This window comes from Dicentrarchus labrax, unplaced genomic scaffold (genome assembly GCF_905237075.1).
Source record: "Dicentrarchus labrax unplaced genomic scaffold, dlabrax2021, whole genome shotgun sequence".
NCBI lineage: Eukaryota > Metazoa > Chordata > Actinopteri > Moronidae > Dicentrarchus > Dicentrarchus labrax.
In genome coordinates, this window is record NW_026136716.1 from 8,429,247 (window position 1) to 8,443,368 (window position 14,122).

The 14,122-nt window shown below is 42.1% G+C and overlaps 1 protein-coding gene across 2 annotated transcripts in view; it reads right to left on the reverse strand.

Annotated features, from left to right (window-relative positions):
* Positions 1 to 14,122, reverse strand: part of LOC127378842 (bile salt export pump) — a 19,589-nt gene continuing 5,467 nt past the window's right edge. The window contains exons 15-29 of one of the 2 annotated variants that reach the window (XM_051428125.1): positions 13,629 to 13,832; positions 13,359 to 13,529; positions 12,245 to 12,446; positions 12,033 to 12,102; positions 11,517 to 11,637; positions 11,235 to 11,405; positions 9,579 to 9,683; positions 9,092 to 9,253; positions 7,561 to 7,764; positions 6,575 to 6,816; positions 5,634 to 5,790; positions 5,000 to 5,197; positions 3,511 to 3,717; positions 1,566 to 1,712; positions 1 to 1,089 (exon numbers count right to left, since the gene is read on the reverse strand). In XM_051428125.1, coding sequence (XP_051284085.1) covers positions 889 to 1,089; positions 1,566 to 1,712; positions 3,511 to 3,717; positions 5,000 to 5,197; positions 5,634 to 5,790; positions 6,575 to 6,816; positions 7,561 to 7,764; positions 9,092 to 9,253; positions 9,579 to 9,683; positions 11,235 to 11,405; positions 11,517 to 11,637; positions 12,033 to 12,102; positions 12,245 to 12,446; positions 13,359 to 13,529; positions 13,629 to 13,832 — 2,562 coding nt within the window. In that variant the 3' untranslated portion in view covers positions 1 to 888. Of the gene's footprint in view, positions 1,090 to 1,565; positions 1,713 to 1,865; positions 2,077 to 3,510; positions 3,718 to 4,999; positions 5,198 to 5,633; positions 5,791 to 6,574; positions 6,817 to 7,560; positions 7,765 to 9,091; positions 9,254 to 9,578; positions 9,684 to 11,234; positions 11,406 to 11,516; positions 11,638 to 12,032; positions 12,103 to 12,244; positions 12,447 to 13,358; positions 13,530 to 13,628; positions 13,833 to 14,122 lie in introns of those variants that run through there. The other variant, XR_007888193.1, reaches the window with a different exon arrangement.

Consider the following 14,122-nt stretch of genomic DNA (forward strand, 5'->3'; position numbering starts at 1 on the left):
TCCGACACTTTGACACTTTTATTTCATTTCCACACACAAAGCATAAAAAATAGGACCGTCCATACGGCGTTACAGTTACAGTCAGACGGCAGTGAAAGCAGAACACTGAGAGTCTGGGAGGAGGAATACAATTAATGAAGCAATTACATTGAATTATCTAGAAGCACGTGGATATTATTTTGAATGCTTTCTACCTGATAGCATTTGGGGAAATCAACTTTTCTTCCTGAGAAAATATGTATTGTCTCACTATTCTTACTAAAGGAAGGAATATATTCAGTTAAAACCATTAATAAAATGATATATTTAATGGTTATAGATTCTTATCACTCTCAGCAAGGAGAATAGATTTTCTATATTACAGTACAAGTACAGTAAGTGATAACCATCTGTGGAGGTTCTGTCATAACTGCGTGAGTAATGTAAATAATATTCAGGCTGAATCCAGATTGCCAGAAACTGTTGGTTGGAAAAAACAAGGTTACTGTGGTGAATTATGGGATGCTATTAGCTCTGGATACCGCTGCATCAGGTGTGGGATACGTTTACTGTGTTTTGGTTTATTGGTTTTTAGACATGGGACACACTTTCCTGCTACCTGCTGGCGTGTGAATGAGATAAACAACTGTGAACAAAACAGGAAGACAATGACCTTTAAAATACCCCCCAAACAGTGTGTGACAAACAAAACCCCTCTCTGCATGACAGGATCCCAACCCAAAAATAAATACTGTACGAGTGAACAGGTGTATCTTCTTCTCTTCACATACATTGTGATACGGCCTACATCCTGCCCCGGCCTCCCTCTCGACGTACGGTAATAACGCTGCTCCTTGCATTTCGTTTCTCTTGGCTGCCTCACTAATTGGCTGCTGTTTCCCTGAGCGTTTAGCTGATTGGTGCTCCCGTGGTAACCAGCTTGTAGTAGGCTCCCTTCAGGGCCATGAGCTGGTCGTGCGCTCCCTTCTCGATCACAAACCCCCGGGACATGACGGCGATAATGTCAGAGTTCTGAATGGTGGACAGGCGATGGGCGATGACGATGCAGGTCCGGCCCTCTCTGGCTTTGTCCAGGGCTTCTTGCACCGTCTGCCATTTAAAAAAAAACACACGCACATGCATGAAGCAGTGTTCACAGACGCACACTCAGGCGGGTGCCATCATCAGTTCTCCCGCAGAGCAGGCGCACAAGCCTCGCAATTATAGCAATTTCACAATCATGCATTGATTACTATCATTAGAATGCTTCAGTGGATGTGAGCGCTGAAGAGGCCGCTCTGTCCTCAGCATGGTTCAGCTTTTTGTGCTGGAAAAGCAACTGCATAGGCCCACAGACCATATTCATCTTAAAGAGGCTCTACTAGAGGGTTGGTATGAACTGTGAGCTGCTGGTGATAATAATAGAGATGATGAATGATAATGATGTTAATGATAATAATAATTAACTCCCTGCTCTCCTTGCTCTCTGTGCCCGGAGAATATCAAGCAGCTGCACTGTACTGTCATGTGAGGTTTGTGGATTCAGCAAACGATGACGGCGCCGCTCAGAGTTTAATGAAGCGTACCTTCTCGCTCTCAGTATCCAGGGCAGAGGTGGCCTCGTCCAGCAGCAGGATCTTGGGGTCACGTATGATCGCCCTGGCGATGGCGATTCGCTGCTTCTGACCGCGAGACAGCTGGGAACCCTGGGCGCCAACGTTCGTGTCATATTTCTGCAGCAGGAAAAGAGAACATCTGTGTTAAATGACATAAATATCACGGTGAGTTATACCCCCATTTGGACAACTTTTATTTGTTTTAAAATCCATTTTTAATTGTTTTTCTGTGAGGTTATAAAAAAATCAACAGGCAATAATGACTTTTACCTGGATTCAATGTCCTTTGTGAAAGCAATAAGCAACAAAATGTCACAAGGCCACGTTCTGTGTCTTTCGGCTTCAGACCTCTCTCAATTCCTCTGGGCTGGTTATTAATGGAACTTTCCGTACCTTGCCCTCAGACTTCCTCGCTCCCCCGTATGCACAAAACATCCTGAGGCTAACTGTAGCTCCCAACTGGCCAAGTTAAGAGAAAGTCCTAAAAAGTAAGAAGTGCGTCAGACCTAAATTTGGGACTCCTGAGTTTTTTTTGTCTGACGTAAGTTAAAGGTTAAACCAATCGATCTGCCAGGCTGATGTATTGGCCAATATTAGCTCGCTGCAGATATTTCTGTATCGGTGTTTATGTCAGCCGGTAAGTAACAAGAAACTGCTGGTAATTTAGAAACAGTGTCTTCATTGCCGAGTTTATCTACCAGAGAGCACTGACAAGTTGATTTTACACTAAAAGGACACACTACACATTGTGGACACAGTTCTTTATAAAAACAGATCTGTTGGATTCATATCAAGTTTGTTTTATTATGTGTCTTTATGTAAAAAAAATTAAAAATACCATCAGCGATAAATACATTACTGCTGAATTATCCATCAAACCACAATATACCTTTTCCTCAGCAGCCACTTTCACATAAAATAGTAAACACAGTAAATAAACACAGGTGTTACCAATGATACTAATACTAGTATTTCAAAATGGCTGCTGTAAAAAAAGGTCTATGTGCTCTCTATCCCACTAGACTATATAATTGAGAACTAGAAGAAAACACACAAACACATATTTTATTCAAATTTCCAGACTTCCCGTTGTTATAGTGGGAAGAAATCATGGTTTGCAGTTTGTAGCTTTATAGATTTGTAATCATTAGTACGATAATCATCAACACAGAGTAATTATCAGCCAGTAATGGGAAATTTATGTTATTATGTATCATGCTGATTATTAAATTAAAGCCGATAAATTATTTGTTGTAATTGACTAGAAAAAATAAATGAACATTTGAAGAGTCAAATGATGTCAGAGCGATGGATTATTAAGTAATCCATCTTCGCTACATCTCAGCCTTTCTTACCTACAGGCATGCATAGACTAAAGGTTATAAACGTTTTAAAATACAAAAATGTGAAATTATTAGTTCATATTATCAGTATTGTTAATTATCAGTTATCGTATCAGCTGAAAAACAATCCATTTCGTGCATCATAGACTAGCATGTAAGTATTAAAAAATATTTTTTTCCAAAGCTGTCATAACCAATTTCAAACTAATGCATTCACTTTGATTTAGCCGAGAGAGCGCTTATAAATCAGCCGTCAAAATAGTCTATATTGGTGAATATGACCCACTAATCACTGTGGACATGTGGAGTTCTTAGTGAAAGTCGCTCTCAGCTGTGTTTTGAAAAGCTCTAAAGAGGAAACAGTTAGCCTAGGACTCCTAGTGGTGAGATACACTGTGTACATACATATACCATCCTCTCTCCCATTTTCCAGACCATATATTTTGCCCTTGTTCTGTTCATGCCTGCTGCCTGTGTTTGCCTGTTCCCCCTTTTTACATTTTGTTTGTCTTTGCTGACTGACCGCCTGTTGCTGTCAACACCACAAACATCACACACAGAATCCACAGTACCTCGGGGAGTGACATTACAAAGTCGTGAAGCTGGGCTTTCTTGGCGGCGGAGATGACCTCATTCATGCCGATTTCCCGCAAGTTGTTGCCGTACTTGATGTTCTCTGCGATGCTGCAGTCAAACAAGATGGGCTCCTGGGACACGATGCCAATCTTGGAGCGCAGGAAGGGCACGTTGACATGAGTGGAGTTATGGCCATCAATCAGCTGCAGGAAGCAATTGATTTTACCATTAGTGGAAAGCAATATAATAATCAAAGACTGGAAATACAATCCACTTAATGAGCTATCATAACACAATCTCTACTGTAATTTCTCTCCTTACTGTGCAGGGGTGATACTGTCCTTTTTAAATCTCGGACAGAGAATCGGGACTACGTGTTTCCAAACCACTTCCAACTCAATTAAGGCCATTTGAATCTTGGCAGCGATCCCTTACTGGCACAAAGGCAAACCTCCATCCTGGGTGGAGTGCCCGTTTTTTAAAATAAAGCCAAAGTCAGCATAAATGTCTGATTGATAAATGGAGTGAAGTCATATAAGAGTCAGAAATACTTCAATCACCAAGTGCGCTGAATGTCCAGCAATTATTCTTTGACTTTGACGAATTACGGGTTTTACTTTACACAATGACACTCAAGGTACAGCCGGGCCTCATGAGTGTAAGTGGAAAGCCGACTGTACATATGACTTATTCATTTCAGAATGAGATATCTGACATTTCGATAAAGGTCAGCAGCTGCTTTGACAACATAAAGTTGGTTTTTAAAGTCAGACCTCTCATTTGCATGTACCGTATGTAGAAATATGCAAAGAATTCACCAGATTCCTCCTGTACAGGTTCTTATTTATCTCAACCATATCTATATGTAACAGTGTCACAGGTGTAAGGTGTTTTTTTTGGCCTCTTGTGGCTGCGGAAGCGAGCTGTGAACACAACACTGACCTATTACCACCTTAACAAGTTAATATGGCTAACATATTAGCAAACAGTTGTCTATTTATTTCTAGATATCTAGCAGTTATGTACTGCTATGTACTGTACTTTTCATTCATCTGGAGTCATGTTTGTGTCCACATGGTGAAGGTTAGTCCAATAGTAACTCTTCTTTCTAGCTCTGTTTTTGGTCTCTACCACTTTCTAAGAAAAATATCTGGCTCTTCATGTGCTAAATGTTCCACTTTGTTCACCAGCTAGTCTCTAACTTTGTCTGTCAGCTAAAAACAGCTCCCTGCTGTGACTGAAAACGACGGAAGTGGAAATACCTCAATACTATCAAATAAAGGTGTAACAAGAAGCCCCATGCCACTAAAAAGACGTAATTTTAGAGGAACGAGTAACTATAAGCTGTCACGTAAATGTAGTGCAGTAAAAAGAACAGTATTTCCCTCTAAATGTTCTGAAGTATTACTATATACATTATTTCTATTCATAACACACTTTATATTCAGTGTACATATGCAGTGTTTGGCTGTGTGTCCTCCTCACCACTTTGCCATGGTCAGGATCATAAAACCTCTCCAGCAGCTGCACGCTGGTGCTCTTCCCACAGCCACTGCTGCCCACAAAGGCCAGCGTCTGGCCGGGCTTCACCGACACATTCAGCCCATTCAGGACCTGGATGTCAGGCCTGGTGGGGTAGGTGAACTTACAGTCAATGAAGTCAATGTTCCCTTGGAAGTTATCCTAAAAACACAGCAGAGGGAGGGAGAGAAAACAAAACAGAGTACAAAGGTTAGTGTAGGTTCCTGGGTGTGTTAGGGCGCCACCTCCTGTCCACAAAAGGCAGGTTAGTCTCTCCAATTACGGAGTTTCATTTAACGCTAACAAATGTCTTATGAAGGTTTTCTATTATTCAAAATGATTCACATCTTTTAAAGGCCTCTGTGTACTGGTATTTTCCTTTGGATTTACAATATGTGACAGTCCATTCTTATCGCTTCCTTCCATCTATATGTGTCTTTCATGACTGATGTAAAATTAAGAGGCACAGCAATAAAGGAATAACAGACTTTTCATCTAGATTCCCTTCTGAACCTATCATGGAGGCAGCGCTAATTTTTTTGTACACTCAGCGTGCAGCGTTGTGGCTTGACACATTGCATAACAAATACCCTCATACCCATTTATCTCCCTTGTCGCTGTAGACGCTGATCTTGGGCACACGGTCCAGCAGCTGGAAGAAACGTGCAGCTGAAATCTTGGCCTTGGCGTAGTCCGGTGTGTAAGAGGAGGCTCTGCCGAGGGCTGTGCCACTGGTGACGATGGCTGAGATGACCCTGCCAGAGAAACCAATGTAATGTAACTCATCAGTCCACCCTTCTGTACTTCTCCTGACTTACCACAGGGTTGGGTCCTTTCTCGTTCTCTCTCTATTTTTAAATTATAATTCTTAAAATATTCATGAAACCAAACCCAGTTTGGATTTATGCTTGGCATTTCTTTAGCATTAGTTAAATATATTTACATTCTCTAATTACACCTCCATATTGTATCGGTAGTGGCGGAGTCCGCCATTCCCACATGGGATTCAGATTACCTTCACACACACAACGGATTCATAGGAACAGACTTATGTATGTAATCAAGCGTCACTGTTATGGTATCAGCCTCAGTGTTTACTGTTCACTCTCCTGCAGCTGTATCTGAGCTGTGTTAAGGTACTGCTAATGATAACCCAACAGTTCCTGCTGTGTAATACTAAAGGCAATCAGCTGGTATAAGAAGGGCTGGCTTTTATTGTACTTATATTTGTCACTGAGGTCAGCATTCAGTGGTTGTTTAACAAAAAGGCTATTACAAAACAAACCCTGGTCAGCAAGCATTTTTTCGATAGCAGATCAGTCAAATATTTAATGCGTGTGAATGAATTCTTTTGCCTCTAATTGCCCCTTTAGGGATGAATAAAGTATTCGAAATTGAATTTGAGCAAGGAGGCCCAAACAAAAAAATAAATGTTACTACTAAACAGGACTGACAGAAAGCGGTGTAGCCCAGAATTAATTGCAAACAGCAGTAATTACACACAGAATGACACCAGACATGCCAGCCTTCTTCCCTCACCTGAACACCAAGCTGAAGTGGAGACCCTCCTGTCGCACCAAGTAACCTCCAAACCTGTAGGAGGCAGAGTTTGTCAAGAAGACGACGCACTGGGCGAAACCATAGCAGGCTCCATATACGTTTGCTTTCTTCAGGGCCGCTTGGTACGGAGCGTCTAGCTGGGCATCGTACATGTCCACAAAACTCCTCTCTTTCCCCAGGCCTGCGATGGTGCGGATGTTGTTTAGCGCCTCACCGGAAATCTGCAAATAAACACCTCGGGTTGAAATTCCGATACCATGTTAAATGGCAGAAAAACAGGCAGATAGTTGAAAAGAAGCTGTTCCTAATTCTTATGTGTTTTTAATGTATGAAGGAGAATATGATATAGATAAAGCATTTGCTCTGTTATCTATATCCTATTTTATGCTGCTGCAGTAAGCCAATTTCCCCCCACAGGGATCATTAAACTTTCATCTAATCCACTTTACTTGGATGGGTGGGGTTTACTGCATGGGTATAATTAAGATAGCGTAAAGAAAGTTCACAGCAAATTGACTTTTGAATACTTTCTTTGATTCTTTCCCACTCTTGCTCCCACTGTATTGGCCTGAGGTTTTATCCACTGTGTGTTTCAGTACTATACCTGAATTTTAAGCATGGGTGGCCCCAGTAGGAATAGAGCAGAGACAGCGTTAGCCCCCTTCCTAACTTGCCAAATTATAAGAACACCTAATAAAATGCTATTGTACCAAGATCTGAGTTCAGCTGTAGGGCTGTGGAGCTTTTCTTCAGTGATGAGAAAAAGCTGAAACCTGGAGCCTAAAATAGACACTGTTAGTAAGCTGTCTCTTATCTGCTGTCAGTAGATAAGTCATATGTGACCCTCTGCCTGAGAGTTTAGCGGGATTATTGGGATGATGCTTTTTGAGTTGTCACTCATCTGAACTGTGATGATGAAAATAGAAACACTTTGGTGAAGCTGTACAGTAGAAACAATATCGGACCCGTCCGGCTGTCTCCATGGCCTGCTTGTCCTCCTTTGCGAACCCTGTTAGCATCTTAGCCTGGAAGCCGCCGGACAGAGCGATGAATGGCAGGAAGCACAGGATGAGCAGTGTGAGCTTCCAGCTGAAGTAGAAGGACATGAGGACGGCGACGCCGATGTTGGTCAGAGAGTTGACGATCATGCCAATCTGCGAACCTGTGGCCTGATGAGCGAAAAAGAAGGATTGTGTTACTTTACTACAAGTTAGGATACCAAGCAAAATAATGTAGTTAAGTCACATTTTCAAATATAACTAGTTAGTCTTGTAGCATAAAGTGCAACATAAAAAAACAAACACATGAAATCACGTAGGAAGAGTAACACAGACTCACTCAGCAGCACTGCATCAATAAACAAGAATAATCTTCAAAACAGGAATATAATACGAATATAATGAGTATCCTGTCATTCCCCTACAAAAAGTAAGACCAGCATGACATTACAATCAAAATACATCAACAACACCGGTAGCGGTAATCATAAATCAGTATAAGCATCATCCTACAAAGGCTTACATACTCTAAACGTGTCACTCAATAGAGACTGAGGACTTCCTCTCAGCTTTTGTTTGGGAGGAGAGTGTGTCCTTGAGGTACATTTGTTAGCAGCCGCTCTCGCCACCGTTCGAGAAACCACTTTGCATTTAGAAATCCCCAGACGATTGGTCGGAGCTGAGATAGGCTCCCTCCCTCCTGCATTGAGGAGGAGTAATGGCTGTGGCGATGAATGAGTGTTCGTTTCTGTAGTCTTGACTGAGGGGATTCTGAAGCGGGTGCTAGAGGGTAGGAATTGAAACTCCTGATGAAGAGGGTGAGTGCAGTCTGAGTCTTTACCACCTAACTGCTATACAGAACAGCCTGGCTGGACACCTGTAATTTTACTGCTTGTATTCACTATTTTAGCCAGTGCAGTCTTGCGAGTTTCTGTAAGCAGAAAAGTCGCTCTCCTACAGACCATTTGAGTGTTTCATCCAAAAGATCGATGACTGAACCACGGTATTTGTAGCTGACAGCAGATTCTACCTCTTGACTCCTCAGTGATGGTGCTTTGAGTGGGATGAGGACGGCGTCTGAGGTCAATGTACATGTCTTTTGCCTTTGATACTTTGAGTTTTTGCACAGTCATTCACTGTGAATACTCTGCCGAAAAGACATAAAATGAAGGCATTACAACCTTTCTGTTACATCAGCCGTAAAACTTTAAAACCTCATCAGGGTCACCACTTCTGAAGTTTCCTGCGTTTGTATAAAACACCCTCTCAAAACTAACATATCAGAATCACTGTGTTTTATGAGTTGTGTAGTAAGTGACTCTGCAGGTTGTGCGCACTGCATAAAATGATTTTAAATCAAATTTTTAATACCAGAAGAGTGGCCTGCTGTATTGGAAACAAATCTCACCGTCTCAGCTTTTTAAATAATTTTATTGCTGAATATGGGACTGAGGACTTTTAGAAATCATTCTCTTTTTATACCGAGGCTGTAACTCACTCCTTGAACTTGTGAGGCATCAGTCGCCAGACGCGTTGTCAGAGCTCCGGGGCTGTTTCTGTGATCATCAAACCAGCCGATCTCTTGGCCCAGCATGGCGTGGAAGCCGAGCCGCCGTAACCTGCGAGTCAGCAGCTCCCCAGACTTGGAGAAGGCATAACTCTGGAGACACACGCATAGGAAGTATTTTTTATTAAATCCCGAATAACAGCACAGTGAGCTTCAAGACAGTATAATGTAATATATTAGTAATCTGAGAAACCTGCGTCTTTGTCATCCCTCCCCACCAGGGGGTCTGAACTCATGACTCAATTATAGAATTGCATCACCGCAGGATGTAGGAAAAATCTTTTTCACCCACAGAAGGTATTAATTTGCCAAAATAAAGGAGGTCTCTTATGACTTTCCCCCAACCTTGAACACAAGCAGGGGGTGAAGGCAGTAGCACTTAAGCGATCAGTCTTGCTAAAGCAGACTGCTACTCTACCTGCAGCATCTGGGTGAAGAAAGAGACCACGCCGACCATGACAAAGAACAGGCAGATACCATCAATCTCCTTCCTCTGAGCCACAGGATCTGTTACTGAGAATGTCTGAGAACAGACACAAACACACACACACATACACAGACACACAGACACATAGGCATGAGCAAAAAACATGTTATTATGGACCACATACATAATGCATGCACACTTACACACAGCAGGGTGAAGAAATACCACAATACAGTGACCAATGTCTTAATTTACTTATTCTAAACATATATAATATCACATCACATATAAATACATAGCTGTATAATTACATAGAAGTATAATACTCCTTTCATAGGACTGTACTGATGATACAATGCACCAAGCTTGTAAGAATTGGTAAGATTATTTATCTGAGCATTCTGCACAGTGTCAGCAGAACGGGAAGAGCAGGAACGCCTCCTGTTATTCCGACTTTACTGCTAGCCTTATAGTCACTCATTTACCTCTGGTGGCGCTCTCCGTGGTACTGAAAGAGAATTTAATTCTGGCATGTTAGATTAGCTTTTTCCTTTTGTTGTGTTTGTTCGCATCGGCTATGTGTCTGCGTGAGGAAAGGACATAATCGTGCAACTTTAAAAAATTAATTCAAATAGTAGGGTTCATCCAACTTTAATAGGTTAGCAAGAAAAAGCCTAACAGGCCTCTCTGATGCGCTCTAAATTCATTCGAATCCATGTGTACATGTTGGGACCATGGGCCATCAACCACCACTCACTCCAAGGAATTCTTTCTCTGGTTTAGAGACCCACACTTTCAGTTATTTTAAACGTTTCAATGCGTGCAGTAAAGTCACTGCAGCAAATATCGTTAATATCTAAGCAGCAAAAATAAAAACTGTAGTTATAACCTTGACAGCACAGAGGAAACTTCAGGATTCATTCAGAGGAGGATGGCTCCATCTAATGAATCCTCTGTTTTACTCCAGCCAATTTCTCTGTATGAACCTGGACAGTGTGTGTGAACCTTTGGATGTGTAGAAGAACACAGAACATTAATTAACATTATCCTGACCGATCCTGTCGGCGTGTCGGGAGAGTTAAATAATCAATAAAGATGCTGCTGTGCCTCATCCGTAAGACGCACACATTGTCTCTTAATGGGGAGAGGCTTCACACACAACCCCAAATAAGTATAAAATTATTATGTTTTAGAGATTTGTGCTTGTTCACTGATGCAGTGCTGCTGAGTGAGTTTATATTCTTAATGTGTTATGTATTTGTAGTGGTTAAAGTTAAACTCCACCAACACCATTGTGTTAGTGTCAATATCAGATTTTCTGTAAATGCAACTGCCAGCGATGGTGGCTCTGCAGCCAAGTTTGTTACGGGTTCGTTCACCTAGTGGGAGACATTGTCATCATCATTATCGGCATTACAACCAGGAGACTGACATGAATGGTCCAACCCAGTTGCTCATAATTATGTTCTGAACAATAGGAGCTGAGCTGTTAGCTTGCCAGCTACAGTATTCATCAACTAGCCCTATGAGTAGTGACCTATTTCACACTGGACACTGGTCCGTGTGTGTCCCCAGGGTGGATTTGTGGTTACTACATTGTGGCTTTAAGCCTTTTTCTATTAAATCTGATCTGAACTTGAACCTCACCGCCAAGATTTGACTGAACAGTAGAGAGTAGACGGGGTTGACCCCTCCATTTATGGCGGCCCCAAAGGATCCAAAAAGCATATAGGGCCACTCAGGTATGTTGTACTTCAGGATCCTGGTGACTGGAGCAGGCTCCACTGGTTCATCATCCTCCTCCTCTGGGACGGCATCCTGAGCATTCACACGGACAAATACACACATTATATATATGCAGTAAAAGCTAATGCCTGCTATCTGAGCGGTGATATAGAAACAAGTGGTTTTACACTCCTGCACACACACCTTGAATTTGTCTGCCTGTGACACAGCGTAAGCTCTGGGGCCAAGCTCTCCAGCTATGGAAACAGACGACTCTGGGATCAGATTGGAGAGCTGGGATCGGGACCGCTGGCGGATCGAGGCTCTGGAAAAATACAATCGTCAGGGCATGCACATGAGTATTCTAAGGACACAGGAATATAATGTAGTTACTTGACTGTTGTTCTCCTTGCACTCATTACTGGGTGCTTGTAATGGTGGTGTTTGAGGACCTCAAGCCTCCTCTGCTGTTCCACCATTTGTAAGTGGCTCTGAGTGATAGTGTCAGCTAAATGCTACAAATGTCAAAGTAAATGCAAAAGAGTAATTAAGTCAATGAAGGTACCGGCTTCTGCCATGACACAACTCAATTTCAGCCACAAAATGACTACAGTAATAATCCTATTTAGATGCACAGTCAGGACCACGTAAATGGATATTATATACAAGTGAGCTGGTGATAAAGGGCAGCGGGTGATTGGGCATGTGTTTGTGTAATACCTCAAACTGGCGCGGTAGCTGCCTGCTCTGGATAGATTCAGCCTCTCTGGCTCTTCTTCATTGTCAGCCACTAATACAAGAAATCCAATAAAGGGTGATTATCACAAGTAATGGATCCTTATAGTTTCTGTATGTGGATAAATATCGCTTGTAGAGCGAGGATTTAGTGGCATGAAAAATTTGAGGACATTATCCCCCAAAGTTGGACCTACTTTGCCGAGCCTTCTCATTCAGAGCCTTGTCTCCTTGGCTCTGTAGGGTGACAAGAGTGAAATAGACTCCCTTCCTTTCCAGCAGCTCGTTGTGTTTGCCCCTCTCCACAGCTCGACCGTGCTCAAAGCCAACAATCACATCAGCATTCTTTATGGTGGACAGCCGGTGAGCGATAGAGATGGTGGTGCGACCCATGCGTACCTATGAGGAAATTAAACTTGTGTTTCTGCTGGGAACTAAGAAAAACACTCTTGATAGATCAGGGGGGGGTTGTATTTTCATTTTAAATAAACAGCTTTGAGATCTAACATCAATTTTTTCTTTTCTGATCATGTAATGTTTTAAATGTGGCAGAATTTTCTCATCCCATTACATGAAATTAAAATGTTAATATATCAAAATAAAAAGAGAAAGTGACACTCCTGATTTATCCATTTCTGTATTGACCTTTTTCACAGCAGCTATTCTGACATTAAATAGAAGAGTAAACACAGGTGTGCCCAGTGATAATAATTAAGGCTCTGTTCCATTTATCTTCACAGCAATCGGTTAATCAAAACATGTCCCCCGTTGCAGACGGATAAATACAGGCCTATCTGTTTATTTCTCTATAACTCTCACTTTAAATTGCCTTCTTTAAAGATAAACTCACAAAACATTGATTTTACACATCAAAGCCTAGATGTTAACAGGGACAAAGAATGTGTGGAATAAAAAAATCTCTGGTCCTGCTGCATCTATTTATTTCTTTATTTTTATACTGCCCATCGTGAATGTGAGTGTGATACTGAAGTTGTGTTATTGGGACATTTGAATATTTTTGGAGCATGCTCAAAGAGGAATAGTTTTCATGTTATGTCTCGTGTTGTGAAAATGTACATGTATGTTAATGTTGATTTCATTGATTGCAGATTGCCACCCAGTGTTATGTATCTGTAAACCCGTATCTCATACTGGTGTTAAACTTTCCTTGAAAAAGAAGAATCAAAACATCCGTATCTGAGCTAAAGAAAGAGAAATAACGGCAAAGTGTTGAAGCAAGCTTTGGGTTAGCTCAGATTTTGATTCTCATGCCATCAAGTTACTTCTTGCACATCGACCAGTCAGACTCACTTTATCCAAAGCTTCTTGAACTATGGCCTCGCTCTCGTTGTCAAGGGCAGAGGTTGCCATGTCCAGCAGCAGGATACGAGGATTTCTGACCAGCGCCCGAGCGATGGCGATACGCTGCTTCTGACCGCCGCTCATCTGACCTCCGCCCTCCCCCACCAGGGTGTCGAATTTCTGTCAGATTTAAAAGGACAGGGAGTGTTATTCAGCCTACTGGTTGTTAAAACTGCTCTGAATTCGTGCCTTTTGCACATGAGCACTTCTCCCTCCCACCTGCGGCAGATCCATGATGAAGTTGTAGGCGTTGGCCTCTTTTGCAGCAGTGATGATGCCTTCCATGGAGACGCCGGGTCGACCATAGCGTATATTCTCAGCGATGGTGGTGGCAAACAGCACAGGCTCCTGCTCCACAATGCCAATCAGTGAACGCAGCCATTGGATGTTCAGTCCTCGGATGTCATGACCGTCCAGGGTCACCTGAGATGGAGGGCGCAGAGAGGTTTTGCAAAAATTGATGGATGATGCCATTAGAGTACTTTTTTTTTGCAGCAACGCTACTTTCAAATGGTGCGGTTGTTAGTCTTGTGCGTAACCTTCATTGTGCTGTAAGAGGTTATTTCCTTCTCTAATAAGAATAAGAAAGTAAGGGGTGCAAAGACCTCTAATTTCAGTAAAAGTGAAAAATGAGGGTGTTAGGACCCATTGGCTGAATGAAGAAACAGATTATCATGTACTTCTATCAACCCCCGGGGGAAGGTTATTTTTGT